Consider the following 19,225-nt stretch of genomic DNA (forward strand, 5'->3'; position numbering starts at 1 on the left):
CATAACCAGTTGATCAACCAATAAAACAAAAAATGTTTTTATCGCTTGCATAAAAACTTTATAGGAAAACCCTAATTATTCTATCGGCATCACAGCATTCTCTAAGTTGAGTTACTTTGTAACATTACAGTAATGAGCAAACAATAATGTAAACTCAACATTTAAAATGTTGATAATCTACAATAATGTGTCTATGGAATGGTAAACAAAAATTTCTAAAATGCTTGAGATGGACTCCACAGAAAAACTATGGCTTATCCTCAAAGGCACATATGAGGTGTATTGTCGTTACTATAGTTAGTTAACATAGAGAAGGCATTGTTCATTTAGGCGCTGATGTTATTCTTTCTGTGGGTCAAACAAAATTTGACTTTGTTATAATTTACTTGAACTGACTTTTTCTGGATTTGATGTAGAAGACTTCTGTGGTGTCAACATCGATGTCAACATTGTCATTGTCGTCAACATCGCTATCGTTTTTGTCTACGTATTATGTATTAATATATAATCTCATATGTTAAAAGTTTATCGCGGAAGACTGGTTGGTTCTTCTACAATTAAACAGTCTTTCTGGTTATCACCTTTCTTGCGTCATTATTTAGGATTCAGCCCTTCTTATTTAAAATAATATGCTGAACATTTTGGTGCATACACAATTATTTTAGTGTTGCGAAGAATGATTTGTGTATATTTTAATTTATGAGAAGGCGCATGTCTTTTTGAAGCTGCCTTCTTCTATTGTTTGCATTAATACTAAGCTGTGCTACTCCAAGATGAGATATTAATCGGAGACACTGCTTACTGTAACAGTTCAAAGAAATGGACTTTTACCAGAAAAATCAGCAATGGCTTATTTCCTTTACCTTCAGTATTAAAACCCATAAAACCCAAGTAGTCCAGCAATAGCGCTTAGGAATGCTATTTGCTAGGTCAGCTATATAACCTCTGTTGGTCAATACGATAAGAGCAGCTTTATATAAAACTAAATGAATACCCGGTGTTGCTCGGGAAATAAAGGTTTTTGCACAGAAAATTAATTTTATGTAACGCATACAACATTTAGTATTTTGAAACTAGTATATGTATTGTATATGTGTATGTGTATGTGTGTATGTGTGTATGTGTATGTGTATGTGTATGTGTATGTGTATGTGTATGTGTATGTGTATGTGTATGTGTATGTGTATGTGTATGTGTATGTGTATGTGTATGTGTATGTGTATGTGTATGTGTATGTGTATGTGTATGTATGTATTGAAACAAGCATATGAAACTGTTTATTTATAGATTTGAATATTTGTGGACATAAGTCATTTTCACACCACCCAAGAGGTAGACAAAATAATGCTATAAGCTAGTTCAGCTATATACATGTAACCTCTGCTGCCCGATACTATAAAAGCAGCTTTATATAAGATTGTCAGTGGCTTGAGGCAAAGTGGAATGCTAACAATGTTGAAAGCCAAAACAAATCGATGCCAAAACATTTAAATGTTTTGATATATTTCAAAGTATTTTTAAACATTATTTTAAAAAACTATTTTTTACTTCGCAGCGAAGCATTTAAAAAAAATAAAATGGCAACGTTTTCTATACATCATCTTTTAGCGTTGCTGCATCTGATCTTCAATTTGCATTGTCTATTGGCAAGTTGAACGGAAGGCAGAATGACTTCTCGTACCAAGTCTTCATGGACCCCAGCCTCCTCAGCTCTGAGCGAGAAAGTAACTACACCTATAATAGACAAGAATATTTGCACAACCTGTAATAAGCAACTGCCAATGATAGATGACAATCTTCTCAAATATAGCCTCAGGTACTTCAAACATACATGTATCTATCCTTTTTTTCAAAGAATCAGTACAGTATTGTGAACACCCTAAATGTTCACAAATACCTTCACCAAGGCTATGTTGAACCAACTTTTAAGTTTATTAAACTTTTCATTTGTATTAAAAATATTACTAAAACCATCCACAAGCAAATTTATAGACATTTAAAAGATTGTTCAGGATAGACCCACTCAACTTTAACTATCAGATTTATATATCGACATGCAATATATCAATTGCGGTTTTATTACTGAAGAAATGTTAATAATAGTGGAGACAGAATTAGGATGCATACAAATACACGCATATGTTTGATGAGTATGATTGTTGAAGTATTGTATTGATAGTATAACTGATAACATATTATTATTAGTATAACTGATAACATAGTATTGATAGTATAACTGACAACATAGTATTGATTGTATAACTGTATGATTGATAGGCTAATAGGTAATAGGCTAATGCTGCCTTGATGACATTAATACCAATAAACTCTTTTGTTGTTGTTGCTGTTGTTGTTGCTGTTGTTGTTGTTGTTGTTGTTGTTGTTGTTGTTGTTGTTGTTGTTGTTGTTGTCTTGGCCTTGGCTGCTACTGTCTTAGTGATGGGTTTGCTTGAGAAGATCGATCATCAAAATAATCAGAACTACATTCTGATTCGAAGTCAAAAAGGTCTCAATACGTACCCTCTATCTTCAAATTCGTACATAATGAGGTTCACAACCAGATCTGACTTTAGATGAACTTTTACAATGCTCTTCAGTAGCAGCGTAGCATAAGTACTAGCATAAGTCCTTTTTTGTCTAATTCCAAAGTTTTAGGTTTTTTTCTCAAAACTTTGAAAGTGATGCAATCAAAATAAGTAGTAATTCTGCTAGTCTTTTTCCTAAAGCGGTATCTTGATTAACTCCGTCTAATACTTCGACGTATATGTACAGCGGTTTTAAAAAGATGCCGACCATGGCAACATTAATGTCGCTCTGACCATGGGAAAGTTCAAAATATAAGTGACAAAAATGCCGCTGAGCTAACAATGCCTGTTAAAGGGTTAAGCTCTATAAATGAAGTTTTTCCAACTATTTGGTTTGAGGATCAATAATTTGCATTTGATTTTTATGGATAGAAGTTGTAGTTATGAATTATAAAAAATTATTCGATGCTTAAAACTTTTTGCATGTATTTTTGTTAGTATTTTTCTTGTGAAAATATTTGAAACTTTTTGGAATACTAAAAATGTCAACAAAAGGTTACAGTAGAAAAGGCCAGCTATTTAGTTAAGTTCAATGCCTTATTATTTATTACAATTTAAAATATTGTGGGAACAACTACTTGTTTGTAACAAATATTTAAGAGATAACTTGTAATGGAAAGAGGTAAAAGGTAATATACTGGAAGTAATCAAATTTTTGGTATTTGTAGTCATTTGGTTGTATAATCAATCATTGTATTATGTAAAAATAATTAAATTATTAGAGAATTAAATTTTCTACTTGGATAACTTTATAATAAACATACAGCTGGATTTTAGGTAAAAGATGCTTGCTTTTTGATTAAGTTTTTGTATCATTATGAATAGCGATGTTTGTTGTTGTAAGACCACTAGGTGCTACTGGTCTTCGGTAGAGCTTTATATGATCGGTTCACAGTATTGACCCAAAAGCAGTTACACTTTCACAAAAAATTGAATGTTATATTACGTTACATTATGTTACATTGTGTTACATTTTATTTAATTTAACTTTATAGTATATAATTTCATGTTATTTGTATTATACCACGATTTTTAATGTAGAATGAAGAGTGAGCTCTCACAACCAAGTCGTCAAAAGAAATCTCTGATGCAGCTTCTAGCCTTTAATGATGACTTTGTGTTTCCCATCGAGTCCAAGGAAACAGTCAGTGATCGCTTTTGCAGGTCTAAGACTTTGTCAGCAACATCAAAACTCATCGATGAAGAAAGACAGCAGTCTATTTTAAAGAAACAAGCTGAGGTAATGTAACAAAGATGATTCTTTGAAACCTTTGCTACTCAGCAGTTATAAAATAAATATCGCAACAGTTATTTTACCGATGTTGGTGAATACATGGTAAAAATAGATATGCACAATTCCTTAATAAAAGCGTCATATCAAAGTAATTTCCGACAGTTTGGTATTACAAATGGTTTTTCAATAATGAGAAGAAGCAGTTATGGCCTAGTGGTCTAGACTAGCTATCTCTGTAAACAAAAAGTGAAGTTCGATTACTAGATACAGTCACAAATGGTGGCAGGGATGGCTTCCAACCTTAAATTAATCTCTGCAACTGGTCATGTCTTCAGCCATTGAGGCTCTCTTGTCACTGAACTCAGACATGTCCAGCCAAGATCATAAAGCTATTGTCTCTGTAACAATGCTCGTAAAACATGTTCAGTTTCTGCCAGTAGCAAGCAAAGAAGACATATTTGATCTATGAGGGATAAACGACAAACAAATGACTTCTCCCATCATTAGAATGAATGAGCAGCCGTAGGAGATCATTACAATATTATTAAACATTGTTTTGAATGTTGCATTCTAATCCATGGGCTACTGTGTGATGTGAGTAGCTAATAATCTCCAGTTTTATTTACTCTCAAAGCAGAACATGCACTTTAAAGACAGCAATAGACATGTTTAAAGTTCAAAGATTGAGGTCAATTACTGTGAGCCTATTATAATGACAGGAACTAAAATGGCTTACTAAACATTATAGAACAAATGCCTTAGGCACCAGACCACTAGTAAATAGGGTTGGACAAATTAAAACAGTGATTTCATTTTCTATTTTCATAACTACCTTTTTGAATGCGTTCAAGATTATTGGTGATCGAGGTGATTAGGTGACAAACCTTCTGAGCTTTAATTACAGCAGTGGCACAATTGGTAGGAATATGATTAATGCGCATCACTTAAAAGTGTGATTTTCTAATTTGGAGTTTGGCATATCATTTTCAAGTTGTTTAATTTCTAAGTTGTTAATACTAAACAGAAATTTTTTATGTGATGAAAAGCTGTATTATATACATAAATTTTGGAAAAGTGTGTTAATTGTATCTGTATTGGTTATTTTAATTATAACTAGGCGAATGTCCAGCGTTGCCCGGATAATAAAAGTCTTTGCAGAGAACATTTATTTTTATTTGACTTATAGCAACAGTTAACATTCTAACTTTTAAAGTTCAAATCATGAGAAAAGTTTTTGTGCAGTTTAAATAAATTAAGAGAAAAAAAAATAACTGTAAAGGTTTTTGTCAAACAACTGTAACTTTCAATCTTCATGTCACGAGGGAATATTTTGTGCAGGTCAATTAAATTAAGAAACAAAATAAAACAACTATAAAAGCTTTAAATGTAAATGTGAAATAAATAGCAAGTAGTAGCTAAATTAGGTCGGTTTTGCTATGATTGCAATAAAAGATTATTTGGTAATAATACAATTAATACAAACTGATAGAACAAAATAAAAACCCTGAATATGTTGAATTAATATACAGTTCGTGCACAAAAGTGTGTGTACAAAAATGTTACTGATGTAGCAGAAAATATTCATCAAGACTTTGAATACGACGATACTGGTACTTCCCAAAACTGGTATAAATGTAAGAATGAGACATCGGACTGTCATTGTCTGGTACTTTGTCTGACCGAACGGACAGAGAAAGGAGAGGCTATTCCTACTCGAGATAATACAATTGTCTGAGTGAAAAGTATTGACCTTGACCTATTTGGCAATCCGACCTTAGAAAAAACTGAAAATGGAAGTGTAACGGCACGTTTTAAATTGAAATGGTCCATTTAAAAATTGCAAATTAAAAAATAGGTAATGGTAGCAAAAAGTTAGTTTTTAAACAATTTCAAAAAATAACAAATGGAAAAGCTAATATTTGTTAATAATCAAAAGGGCACATTTAGCGTGTTCATATGGTATATAGTAAGAGCAATAGAAAGGTAAGGACTGTATTATAGCTCAGTGGTTAAATGTGTGGTTTGAAACATGTGGTTGCAGTCTTAAAGAGTTCTAATCCAGCATGAAACGAATACGTCACTCCTAAATTTTAAGTTTAAACTTTGAGACTTATACAGACCAGAGTGTTGAAATGCAAAATTATTCTTATCTTTGCTGGTTGTTATTTTTATTAATTGAGTCAAGGCCGGCTGGGTTTTGACCCTCATACACTCATCACATTACTAGCTATAAACATGGTTTAATTATATACAGTTGGCCTATAGCATTTATTTTTATAGAATATTTTTATAAAACTATTGCTGCTACAACAATGCCCTAACTTGTACATACAACTCTTTATTATTAATGTTATTATTATTACTTTTGTTGTTATTTTACTGTAGGTGAGACAAAATATTAAACTTCGACACTGTGACAAGTTTGAAGCCGCCAGTAAAAAACGAGAATACAAGAAATGGGATTTCACACATGCACAGCTTGCTGGATATCATCTTAAGCCAATGGCAAGTCAGGTTTTATATCTTGGTATATTTATAAAAAGATATAAAGACCCAGATAGTATTATACTTTGGTTACAAAGATTTTGCTGTACTATATCACTGGATGCTTACCAAATAATTATATTAAACACGGGAAGTGTGTAGAAGCCCTTAAAACAAGATTGCTTGTGTCTCATATATTTATATGGCCAAGTATAAACTGGTTATTGTTACCGCACTAATGCTAGATAGAATGAAAAAGTCAGAGAAGTAACACCATTAGAGTGCTAGCTGGCTACCATTAATTGCGCTTTGTTTGTAATGTAATAACCTCCTGAATTAGGTCAAGTAAGATATAGGACTAGTATGTGAACAGAGATGATAGGGTATAAGCTTCAGGCTTCGTAAAGTAGGCTACAGCTTTTCTGCTGTACATTCTCACTGAAAAAAAAAAAGTTTTATCAAATTCATAGAGCAAAGCCAGAAGAATAGAGCCTAAGTCGAGATTGATGCCAGTCTGCAGACTGGCATCAATCTCATCAATTTACAACATGATGTAAATTGTAGATAGAGATCTTTCACATTGTTTTTATTAACATTTTCTACTACTCAGGGACCTAATAAGACCAGCTCACACTTATGAGTTACATAAATGTTACTTTTATGTTTAAAACTTTTTTGATAATATCTTTTAAGTTTTTATCCGTGTTTTTTTTAAATGTCAAATTCAGGCTTGGGGCCACTAGTGAGTATTGAGCGCACTGCGCTATTTGCTGGCTAGACGACAGTAAGGTGCACTAGGCACTGCACTAGCACTAGTGCATGGCATAGTAATAATATAAAATGCACTAGGCACTGCACTAGCAGAAATTCTTGTACACTAAGCACTGCACTAGCACTAGTGCACGGCATAGTAATAATATAAAATGCACTAGGCACTGCACTAGTACATACCATGTCACACTAAGCACTGCACTTGCACTAGTGCACCCAGGGACTCATGTCAAATTTGCACTAGCATTGCACTAGACATTTCTATTTTAAATTGCACTGCACTATGCACTGCACTAGTGCAGTGCACTAGTGCAGTGCAGTGCGCACTGCACTGCTAGTGGCCCCAAGCCTGTGTCAAATACTATAAATTTTGATAAAAGATTAGGGTAAAAAACCAGGCTGTTTAAGTTCAATAACCAATAGTTCAATAGTAAGTAAAGCATTTTCACATAATTTGTCTTGTTATTGAGCTGTTACATGTTTCTTTTATTGAAGTCTTTTATGCCTCAAAAACTCATAAAAAACAGGTTATACGACAGCCGCACGAGGGAGTTTTCTCTGCATGACTGTGAGGAACATTTGGGTAGATCGGGTAGACAACTTCTTGTTTGAGCTTTTTAATTTAAACTCGGAAGTTGGGAAAGCATATAGCCTTCAATCTATACACATAAAACCAAAAACAAATTCACTAATATTTATGCCTTGCCAGTTACATCATTAACATAATTTGAAAGGTTTAATAGACGAAATTAAAATTTTTAAAAATAAAATTATCAGATAAAATGGTCAAAGAACATTTAAAAGCGCTAAGGATTTTTCTATGTAGCCCCTTCTTACCCAAGCTTAAAGGTTGAATTGCAACAAAATTCACATTACAGTTATTTGGCATCAAAAGATTCACCATGTCTTACTCTTTTGTGTTGTAGGTGCCAAATACGTGGAAATGTGATTACAAGCTCTTAAAAGCTCAAAAACGAAAAGCTGCCGTAAATTGGAATCTCTTTATTTTTCTGACGGATTCATTACAGTTTGGTTATCGTCTTGTCACATGATGTTTTTACGTGAATTGAAAGGCCAATAAAAAGCTTAATATAAAGTTTATTGTAGCACTAGTTTATGACAAACACTTTGGGTTTTACCGGAGACCCCGTATCAAATATAGATGCTTGCTACTTTACAGTTTTGTTTCGGCATTATCTCATAGTCAAGTCGTAATCTGATCATGTGACCCAATATTTCGCAAATAATTTTTGCAACACTTTTCGATTATCATAGATGACCAACAGGCTCGTCATGATTATTAGACAATGATATGTACTCCTTCGAGCTAAGGTTGAAAAGTTTAACGATTTTTTTACGGTAAGTTATAAGATATCAGTGCTAAAAGTGACAGCATTACAATGACGATTAAATAGACGCGTAAGGACAATAGACATAGTTTTATTGAATGCGTGAAGTATATTTGTGAAAATATTTCGACGAATGAGGTTGCATGGAAGTGTAAACAGAAACCATCCTGTAACAACTATGTCCCAATTGAGCCGTTTTGGAAAGCGAATCCAAACTACGGCGGTCTCGTGTGGCTGCGATTAAATGTTCGTTTTTTTTGCTTTTAAGAGCTTGTAATCACATTCCCATATATTTTGCACCTACAACACAACAGAGTAAGACATGGTGAATCTTATGATACCAAATAACTGTAATGGGAATTTTGTGCAAGTCAACCTTTAAGGTTTTATAGTTCCAGTTGCAGCTGCAAGCTTTTGTTTTAAACCTATAATTTCACTAAAGACAGATTTTAAGTGTTAATACTAAATAGAAATATATCGTGGTTTATATAAATTTCATTAATTTTATGTTTGCTTTTTATTTTTTACCAACTTTTTAACTGTTACTAAAAACTGTACTTTCTTTTTAAACCGAGTCAAGTATTTGTCCAAGATTTATATCTATTATAACTATATAACCTCTTTACTCACCAAATCAGTAATGATTGTTTAGAGACAGAGATATTCGAGTGAGGTAATAGGCTGTTTTGATCTTGAGTTGTCCACTCCTGCAAGTATCAACTTTTTTATCAAGTTAGTGCTAATCAACATGGGTGGTATCAGTCATGACAGCATTACTGATAGTATTGCTCTGTAAAACTTGTAACTTGTGTGTGTATGTATGTGTTTGAGTGCGAGTGTGTGTGTATGTAAAATACTATGTTCTATTTTACACATATGCATTCAAGTAAAACAATGTATGTGTATGACTGTTGGGCAGACAGCACAGCAAAAGTAGCATTGCGGGTCAGTATTGCTACACTATGATGCGTAGCAATACTGTCAGTAATGATGGCATGAGTATTTCCTCTTGTTTTGAGTAGCGCTAACTTGATAAAGCAAACAGCAGATACTTGCAAGAGTTGACTAGATCATATCAGCAAAGAGACAATCATTTAATTTGCTCACTGGTTCATGTGATACATTTATACATTGTCGCCAGAAATCTAACAAGCTTGACAAATTGATGCAATTTACAGATAAGGCGTGCAAGTTACCTTTGGCCAAAATCAGCTGAAACTGGAAAATGTAGTAATAATGAAAATGAGTCATTGAAAGAGCTGGACTCTGCAGTCAGTGTTCATGCTGGCTTACCGCCGAGCTCTAAAGTAGGACACCAAAGTCCAAACAGGAAGTTGGACTCACAAGGTAGGTCATTGCTTAACAATCTCAGTTAGTGATGATCATTTGACAAACTAAAAAAATCTAAGCAAGACCAACTTCACAAGCTAATCTTTACTATAGTACAAGCTATGTCCATATGTTCGTCTGTTCATCTGTCTGTCCGTCTGTCAATCTGTTCGTCTGTCCATCTGTCCGTCTGTCCATCTATCCGTTCGTTTGTTTGTACGTCTGTCCATCTATCCGTCTGTTTATTTGTCTGTTCGTTTTTCTGTCCATCTGTTCATCTGTCCGTCTGCTCATCGGTTTGTCTGTTTGTTCGTCTGTCTGTTTGAAAACACGCTGAGAGTGCCAGGAAAAGGTTTTAAGCACACGGAAACTAAACCCAGATAGTCAGATTACACTACCATCTGCATCACTCGACCATCTTACTGCAACTAAGAATAATTGTGCACATAGCTAGTACACATGACAATCTCTCACAACACACAGAACTGTTAGGGTACTAGTGAATTTGTATTTGTTAAACATATTATTTGTAGCAACTGGTGCGGTTGCTGACTAACAAAAAGAGAATCAAGCATGTATGAGCAGTTTTACCGTGAAGAACAGATTACATGATGGACTGTCTGCTACCTAGTGATATAGCATGACTAGTTATGGTTCAAAAAGCATCAATGCATATTTTCTACTCTAACCACTAAACAAAAAAATTATATTTTTCAAAAGGTGAAAAACTGGGAATATCTACAAATTCAAATAGAAGGCAGCGAAGTGAAGTAAAAATGTGAAGTAAAATGTGAAGTAAAATGTAAAGTAAAATGTGAAGTAAAATGTGAAGTACTGTAAATCACTAACAAGAGCACAATATCCTATATGTATACATATACATAAAAATATGTGTTGTTTTGTGGTTGCATGGGTGGTTTATGTCATGAACATATTATCACCTATTTTACTAACGAGTTGATAAAACAATGTTTAGAGGAGAAGTTACTGGTTACATATTATGACCTGTCTCGCATTTATATGAACTGTGTGCAGACGGAGAAGAGGCTATACCGGAAAATGAAAGAGTGCAGATGACTCTTGAGAAAATTAGAAAGGAAACTAGCAATGGAGTTTTGGCAGAAATTCATCAGATTAAGGAGCGTCATCGACAGCTTGAAGCGCTGACTCAAACTAAGAAGCGAGCTGTAACAGATGCTGCCAAGCCACAGGCATCCCAAAAGGTTCTCCTATTGCATTTATCATTTATTGATAGATTTGCTTGTGAACTTAGAATTTTTCTATTGACTAAATAATTAGCTAGTATTTGTTGAACAGAAAAAAATTGCAAAAAAATGAAAATAAAAATGAGATATTCATAATCTGTTATAATTAATCAAAAAATGCATTTCTTTAGTTAAAATGGAAATATTTGTGCTATATTTGATGTTTTTAAACATTCAGACAAAGCTATACAATGAGTCAAGCGTTTTGAGAGTTCTTTATTCTGAGTCTAAGTAAGTGTTTACAATTGGAAGTTTTCCATTTTACCTCAATCATAAAAAGAAAAATTTATTTACAACGTCAGAAAAGCAGAAGTGAACCTCACAGCTAACTCAAATATCTATGATTATTATATTATTGTCTGTAGACAGATATGCATGTTGGTATTTGTGATAAAAGTTACAAATTGTCTGGTCAGGCAGGTGCAAAATTACCAACAAAAACCTTTTAAAACCAAAGCCATATAAGTTACTTATATGACAGTTTTAGCCTTATAATCCATGTTAGTGATACACAGCGCAAACACCTGACTAGATGGTAAATCAAAAAACTCTTAAACGTATATTTTGGGTAAATAGACGATAATATTTGAGAAATATAAGAGATTTCAATATACAAATTATATTAAATTATAAATATTTAATATTTATTTAAAATTATGAATATTATTATATTATATTCAGATATAATTTCAATATACAAACAAAACCCATTATTAGACGTCACAATACACAATCTTCAAGCCATCTACATAAACAGTTGAGATTAGTTTTAAAAAAAGAGGTTTTTCTAGTTAACTTGCATGAACAACCTCTAAATATTCAGCCTTGCTATTATTATCATTTTCTGTCAATGTTTGAAGGATGAAGAGACAAAGATGGACAAAGATGCCCTCCGCAAGATTTTACTAGCTGATGCTAATCTTCAAAGAGATCTCGAGTTCAATGCTTTCAAGGAGAAGACAACTGTCAAGTTGCAAAGAAATTTCAACAGTCCATGTAAAGATACTGGCATTATTTGCAGTAGTTACAATAATTCATTGTACTCCAGTTGATGAAATATGTTTTCAGTTAACGAAGAGAGTGCTGAATTTCTATATACAGTATACATGAGAGAACTCAAAATTATAAAAATCTGGTAAATAACAAATACCTAAATCTAGAATTATTATACATTATGAATTAGACTATCCATCACGTTACTAATGGAGTTTTTATTTAAAGTACATGTGGGTGCAGTAATAATCTGGCAGGCAAAAATTGAATGACCAAATGCAAGTTTCTGCTTACTAATCTAGCAGTTAAAATACATTACATTCACTAAGCTTGAGAGCTATATTATTATACCATGTTATACTGTAGTTAATCATATTTAATTATGTTATGTTGTATTATTAAATATTGTGTTATATTATAAGGCAGTATATCTAATAATGTAATAATTCTACAAGTGTGATTCAAACACAAAAGACTAGTTTTCTTGTTCTAAATGTAAACAAAACCCCAGAGTTTAAAGTCATTGACAGAACTCTAAAATTATTCTCACGCCAGATATAGAGCTTTCTTAATCTATGATCGTTCAATTATGATTTTAGCTGCTGTTGAAGGCTATCCTGGAATAGTTTGGAAACCAAAATGGAACCCGAGTGCAAACCAATTAAAAGGAAGAATTTGTAAAAGCACTCATCCGGTTTGCGATGCTGCAAACAAAGACCCACAGCTCAAGTTCGCACCAGCAAAACAAGGTTGGTCAACAACTTTTATCAAGAAGTTAATGCTGCCAATACAGTTTAAAAATTTTTGTTTCACCAAGCATGATGACATTCTGTTAATTTTATCAAAAAAACTTTGTTCTTTTGTCTGACTGTTTTATCGCATCAGCCGATCTATACTTGAAGCATTGACAATAATTTGCTACACTTGAAGGAGTCTCAACTATGGTTTCAAGAATATTGCTGAGTAAAAAGTGATTATTCTTTAAATGAATTTTAGACTATATTTAGGTTTTCAGATTGTAGAGGACACAACTAAAATTTTTAGCACACCCAAGCTATTACTTTTACAAATATTTGATATCTTCTAACTGATTTTGAAAATGAACACACGGCAACTGTTTTTATTTTTAAAAGCATGTTTCATGATTTTTTATTATTATTACTATTGTAGCAACTAGTGTTGTTATTTATAGGCACACAGTGCAACATAAAATTGAATTGTAGTAACACTGTTTGACAGTCAAATCAGACCACCTAACATGAAAGATTCAAAACTTTTATGAGTAGGCCATGTATTTCTACTCACCTTAGAAGTTAAACTTTTGAAACTCGAAGATTAGGTTAGAGTTTGTGAATTGTTTTGTTGTCTACGTTGAACTTGGTTACCTTTTTCTCAGGACTCTGAATTGCTTCTTATGCTCCAACTATAGTAAGAACACATGTCATTGTGATCTTCTATCTCTTGTCAACTTTGGGTATTTCTTCGCTATCTTTTCTTTAATTTCCTCATCTGCAGATGTTGGTAAATGTTTGCAGTTTTTGTTGTATTCTAATTATATTCTTTGATTACTTTGTAATTTTATTATTAAAAAAATTCACAGGTGAACTTTTTCATTTTTAATATGTAGCTGTTCATGTATACTTCTGTGATTTCTGCTTTAGGTTATTCATACAAAGGTTAGTTTATCTTTATCCTCTGTCATGTGACTTTCTCAACTGATTTAACGATGAAATCATTTTCATCACAAACCAAAAAAGAAACAAACTGTTTTTATAGCCCCAGTTTACACCTTTGCTTTTCCTATTTTAGACTTACTTTTATCCTTTTAAAGCACACCAATTATATCAGTACTTTTATCATATATTTCAGTATTTCAGAGTCTCGGCTTTCGAATGAGCCTACATTCAATACACAAAGAATAATAGAACTATGAAAAACAGGGTGTCAAAAGTATGTCCTGCAATAAAAAAACACTTGGTTCTGGTTCCCACAATGTGATTTCATAATTATCATTTAGCCTTAGGTCGTCGATCCCTTTTGCTGCCATTGAGGCTGCGCTTTTTTGTGACAATTGGTGCTCCTAAACCCAGAGAACACTAATAATAAACTAGGATTCCAGATAATCAACAATGCCCGGGATCGTGCTAACGCCCGACCAATACAAACACATGGTCTGGGTTTATAGATTTTGGGTGATTGTTAGAGTTTGCTTATTTCATCCTTTCATTCATTTTAAACATTTATAGTAATTATTATCACATCATTTTATATAGTGGCATTGTTTGTCCCATACAGAAATGCAGTAGTAGTAGTATTATTATCTGAAGAATTCGTATTGCTTCCCAAGTTACGTTCTAAATATGATCATGCTTCAATAAATATACTGTTGTTGATAAAGGTAATGAAATCACATCGATTAAATTGTGACCTGCAGTGGCGTGGCCCTAGGACTATATGTAAATTGAACTTTCGTGAGATCAAGCAATATTTGAAATTAACTAGCCTCAGTCTTGCTCCTCAACATCACAATAAAAAGAAAGAGCTAGTGCATAATATCATTGAGAAAATATAGTACTCGTATGTTGCTTGGAATCTGAGCTACTTATCATAAAATAATCTGTACATGGAGAGCTAATGACACTGATTCCTTTGTCATCTTCATTGGTTCTCTGGAGTTGTCCTACATTCACCTGCCTCTAGCGTCATTATTGTAGTTGATAAATAAGCGGTAACAGCACGCAACACTAAATATGAAAATTGTGACGTCATAATTTGCGAGCCTATACCATTGAACATTTCTGTGGTAGAGCTCTGGGAAAATCCTAAAAACCCCAACCAATTACGGTCTCACCATGTCAAACAATGACTCATTTGAAAGCCAAGATATTGAAGAACCTGAATAAGCTGAAACAGTAGTGATATAATTGATGTGCTTTAAGCTTCCTGCTTCCAACCATCTTTTGTATACTCACAATTAACCTTATATATATATATATATATATATATATATATATATATATATATATATATATATATATATATATATATATATATATATATATATATATAGAGCCATTTTATGCATTGTTTTCATTGGTCTGTTCTTATCCAGTAGCAGATAGCTTTTTATCCTTTTGTTCTTCTTTCTCCATCTTTTGAACTTTGGGTCTGAAAGTCCTCAAACTACGTTTGCCCATGAATGATAAACATGCTTCTAGGTGGTTGGTTTGTTTAACTTGACTCCTCAGAAATCAGCGGTGTTCAACCTGGTACTATCCACTACACAAGTTTACTATTATAGTGACATCTAACTGGATTAGAATCCTACATATCACCGTTAGCAGACTAGCTCTTCATCCTGTCTTGTCGTACCACAGCTTACGGCTATAGCTTTGTTTTAATTGTTTCAAGCTATCTATTGTTCTTGATCTTCATCTTTCAATGCTGTAGGATATTTTATATGCCTTCTTTATATTGTTTATTGATGCAGTATACTTTTTGTGGGTGAAGTCTTCAATTTTATATCTGTAAGTCTTCTCTTGCACCCAGTTGAAACATTAATTTATTTATATTTTTATATCCATCTTTACTTCGGTTAGATCTTTTTATTAGTCTCCCACAAATGGTTGTGGTAATTATCATTTACTTCATCTCCATCTATTTATTTGCTTTCGAAAATTTTTAGATAACTAAAGTTAATTTATTTTCATAAATGTCTATTTGCATTTAATAATAATCAGTGATTGCTTCATTGAGCTTCTATTTAATGACAAAAAACAAGTTAAAATCTTTGGCATTTCACCCAACTTCATTATATCTTTCCTCGTTTTACTTTTATTACTTGTATGATATTTTGCGCTTACTCCACTTGTCTGAGACAATTTTTCACGTAAATCAATTCCGATGTTTCATTTTATTTTTTTGGTACAAGCAAAAGTTCATTGCTTAGCTTTTCTTTTCAACTTCAAATTGATATTTTTAATACATAATTTTATGATATTTTTTCCTTTGTTTTTTTTATACTATTAAAATATTGTAGAATAACTTGCAGTAGGACTTTCTTTAAAATTTTGGTAAAAAAATTCATTTTTTGTCAACAAAAAATATATGTTGATGAGCCCCGTGTTACTTGATGTGTAAGAAATGTCAAGCTTCTGCAAGCCCGCCAACATGCATGCTACAATTTTAAATTAAATCCAATTATATCTCAACCATATTTGCTGCTCTGTTATACAGGTGATTTGCCACCTTGTATTTTTCTACCAATCCACATACAAGCTAAGACTCCGATGGAATCAGCGATTCTTCTCGATCAATTTATCAAACAGACGAGGAAAGCCGAAACTTCTGCATAAACATCATTATGTATTAAGAGAACATTAGTTTTGAACTACAATCTTGTTATACAACTGTTCATGATGTAATCTGTATTTCTGTATTATTGTGACAACCTTAAATACTGTCTCAACTCCATATCTTTCTCCACAATCATGATCTTACCAAAGACTCATCTAAACACACCTGGGTTGTTCTTATTAGTTGATGTGATACCTGTGATAGCACTATATTCTCTCGGTGGTATGTAGTTTGCTAGAGTTGATAGGCTTTATTTTTCTATTGCCATATTCATCACTATGTCAACGCTGTTGATATTTCATTTGTACTATAAATGAAACTACCCGTTGTAGAAAATTAATGTTTGGTGGTAAAATGCTAACCTGCCATATCCAGTACATAAAACATTAGAATCATTTTGTTAGTTTTCAAAAGAATCTTATGAATGATTTGAGAGTCTATATTTGATATATATGAAAATAAAATAAGGATCAAGGCTTGAGTATTTATGGGCAAAAACCTAGCTTCAATTTAAAAACTAGTGATTGGCACTGCAAACTAGAAAAATGTTTAATTTTTGCAAATAATTTAGTAAAGTTTCCACATCTGTTTTTAAGTGTGAAATGCTTGTGCGGTTAGAAACAACTATTTTAAGAGGCAAAGTTTCAGTTAGCATAGAATGACACGTTGAATTAAACAATCTATTTTTACAGCATTTCTTATTTTTAATGTGTGACGTTGTGATAAATTTCAATGTAGATACATTTTCAAAAATTTTTGAAAACAGATTTTAGCCCTTCTTTAGTTCTTGGCTGTTGGAAAAAACTGTGACAGGTGCCTTCTAATAAAAATAAAAATATTTACTATTACCTATGTTTCTTTTAAACATACAAAAATATAATTATATTATTTACAATTTATAAAACTTTCAAAGTACGCAATTTAGATTAATAGGTAACTCAAAATTTTTATACACGTCATATTTGCAACTCACCAGCTAAGTTTTGGCAGCTAAAACAAACTATTCTCACAGGTCACACCTGCTATCTACCAACTCAACATCTGGTAGCTAACTGAGATTGACTAATGGTTGCTCATGATATGTTTAACAGGAAACTATATATGAAAATGTTTTATATTCAAGTTAGCATTTTGAAAGGTATAGTTTGGATCAATAAATTAGGTTTAATGGATACCAATTTTATGGCTTGAGGTGCTGTGTATGCCATGGCATTACACACATCTGACTTCCATGAAAACTGTGCTATTTAGTGATATTATACGACAATGGTTTCCGAATTAGATGTTGAATAAAATTTGCTTATGATAAATCAGCATGAGTTAGTTGAGAATGCAAAATTTATTGCAAGTCTGATATGCGATGAGAAGGAACTCAGAATTTTAATTTTGGTTGACAAGAAGTAATTAGCTCTTGCAAGTGTCTGTAATGAAGAATTTAAATTTATGAATCTTTCATTTTATGCATGCTTCTTTGTTTGACAAGTGCTATTTGGTAAATATTATGGTAATAAAAAGATAAATACTCATTCTGTTCTGCGTGAAAAAGAATAATCACATTTATAGCTTTTTGTTCTATAAACCCATTCAAACCCTGAATAAATTTTAAACATTTTTGCTGTTAAACCTTGTGAAGATATCAATTACTATTCACCTAGGAAGTAAGATGTTATTTTTGTCTTTTCAAGACAAAAAGTGTAACATTCCTTTTTTAAATAGTTTCTATTTTAAGTTTTTACAAATCATTTTGCCAAAAGTCTAGTTGTTCTAATATGGGACTTGATAGGCTCAGGCTATATTGGCCTCTGAGCTCACAAGCAGTACAGGTGGTCTTGGCTCACAAGCAGCACAGGTGGTCTTGGCTCACAAGCAGCACAGGTGGTCTCGGCAATTATGGTGAGTGAGTTTAGCTAGTGGATAAAGCTGGATAAAGCTAAAAGATAGTGTGGTATTAATCAGTATTGGGCAATATAAGGAAGTGGAGCAGGAGAGATTCTTTTTTTTTCTTTTCTCTTCACATCAGTACATGTAAGTCTATTCATTTATGCAACACTAGTAAGGATTTCTTTTTTTTTAAGTTTGAAATAGTCAACTGATTTTCCCTAATACATGAACTAAGAAAATTGGTATTTTTACATTATTTTTAGTGCAATCGTGTAAAAGAATACTTGAAATGTTGATATATGATCTCAAAATTATCACCATTAAACCTGATCTGGTGGATTTGCTGAAACTTTTCATCTCATACGAGGCTAGTGCACGACAAAGTTTCTAATAACTTTCACAAAGCTCAAGAGTTGAGCTGTGAATTGTATCAGCATTAAAACAACATATAGTAAATGCGTTAATATATGGAGCACGTTTGGCTTCTAGTTAGTTACCTATAATGTACTTATTCATAAACACTTAAGTACAGTACACCGTGACACGACTCTAACATATTTTCTTGATGTAAATAATGGATCCACCTATTGAATCCAAATAACCATTTTCTCTACACAAGGAGGAAGTCTGATCAAACAGATTTCATAAAAGTGAAAGACCTAATGGGATTATTATTTTTATTATGTATTTAATTTATTCAATACTCGCTGTTGTATTGATATATAATTCTGTTGCAGCAATAAATGCAGTTTTTCAGTTTCCAGTTTGGGCGCTTTATAGATGGGCACAGTAGAAGCTCAAGTTAAACCAATGATATAAACCCCCACAAGATAGGCAGCGGCTATCATATGGGCGGGGTTTAATGATCGGGCTCTGTTGGGATGAACCCGAACATGGCACCAGAACCATGAAATACGCTGAATAAAGCCACTCGTAAATTTACAAATATTATGAACAATAGTAGTTATTTTACTGATC

The 19,225-nt window shown here is 32.7% G+C and overlaps 1 protein-coding gene across 1 annotated transcript; it reads left to right on the forward strand.

Annotated features, from left to right (window-relative positions):
• The first annotated feature begins 1,692 nt into the window (after positions 1-1,692).
• Positions 1,693-16,365, forward strand: LOC137388117 (uncharacterized). Its single transcript, XM_068074632.1, has 8 exons — positions 1,693-1,816; positions 3,627-3,825; positions 6,205-6,324; positions 9,602-9,770; positions 10,788-10,975; positions 11,878-12,013; positions 12,610-12,759; positions 16,247-16,365. The coding sequence occupies exons 1-8, from the start codon at positions 1,782-1,784 to the stop codon at positions 16,363-16,365; spliced, it is 1,116 nt and encodes a 371-aa protein (XP_067930733.1). The 5' UTR covers positions 1,693-1,781.
• Positions 16,366-19,225: the final 2,860 nt, after the last annotated feature.

The sequence above is a fragment of the Watersipora subatra genome, chromosome 1, assembly GCF_963576615.1.
Source record: "Watersipora subatra chromosome 1, tzWatSuba1.1, whole genome shotgun sequence".
In the NCBI taxonomy this organism is placed as follows: Eukaryota; Metazoa; Bryozoa; class Gymnolaemata; order Cheilostomatida; family Watersiporidae; genus Watersipora; species Watersipora subatra.

Bases quoted from the DNA above. Each gene is read 5' to 3' on its own strand.
- LOC137388117 (XM_068074632.1), top strand. From the start codon at position 1,782: ATGATAGATGACAATCTTCTCAAATATAGCCTCAG. The intron at 9,771-10,787 runs GTAGGTCATTGC...AACTGTGTGCAG, and splicing joins CAGGAAGTTGGACTCACAAG to ACGGAGAAGAGGCTATACCG. The intron at 10,976-11,877 runs GTTCTCCTATTG...CAATGTTTGAAG, and splicing joins AGCCACAGGCATCCCAAAAG to GATGAAGAGACAAAGATGGA.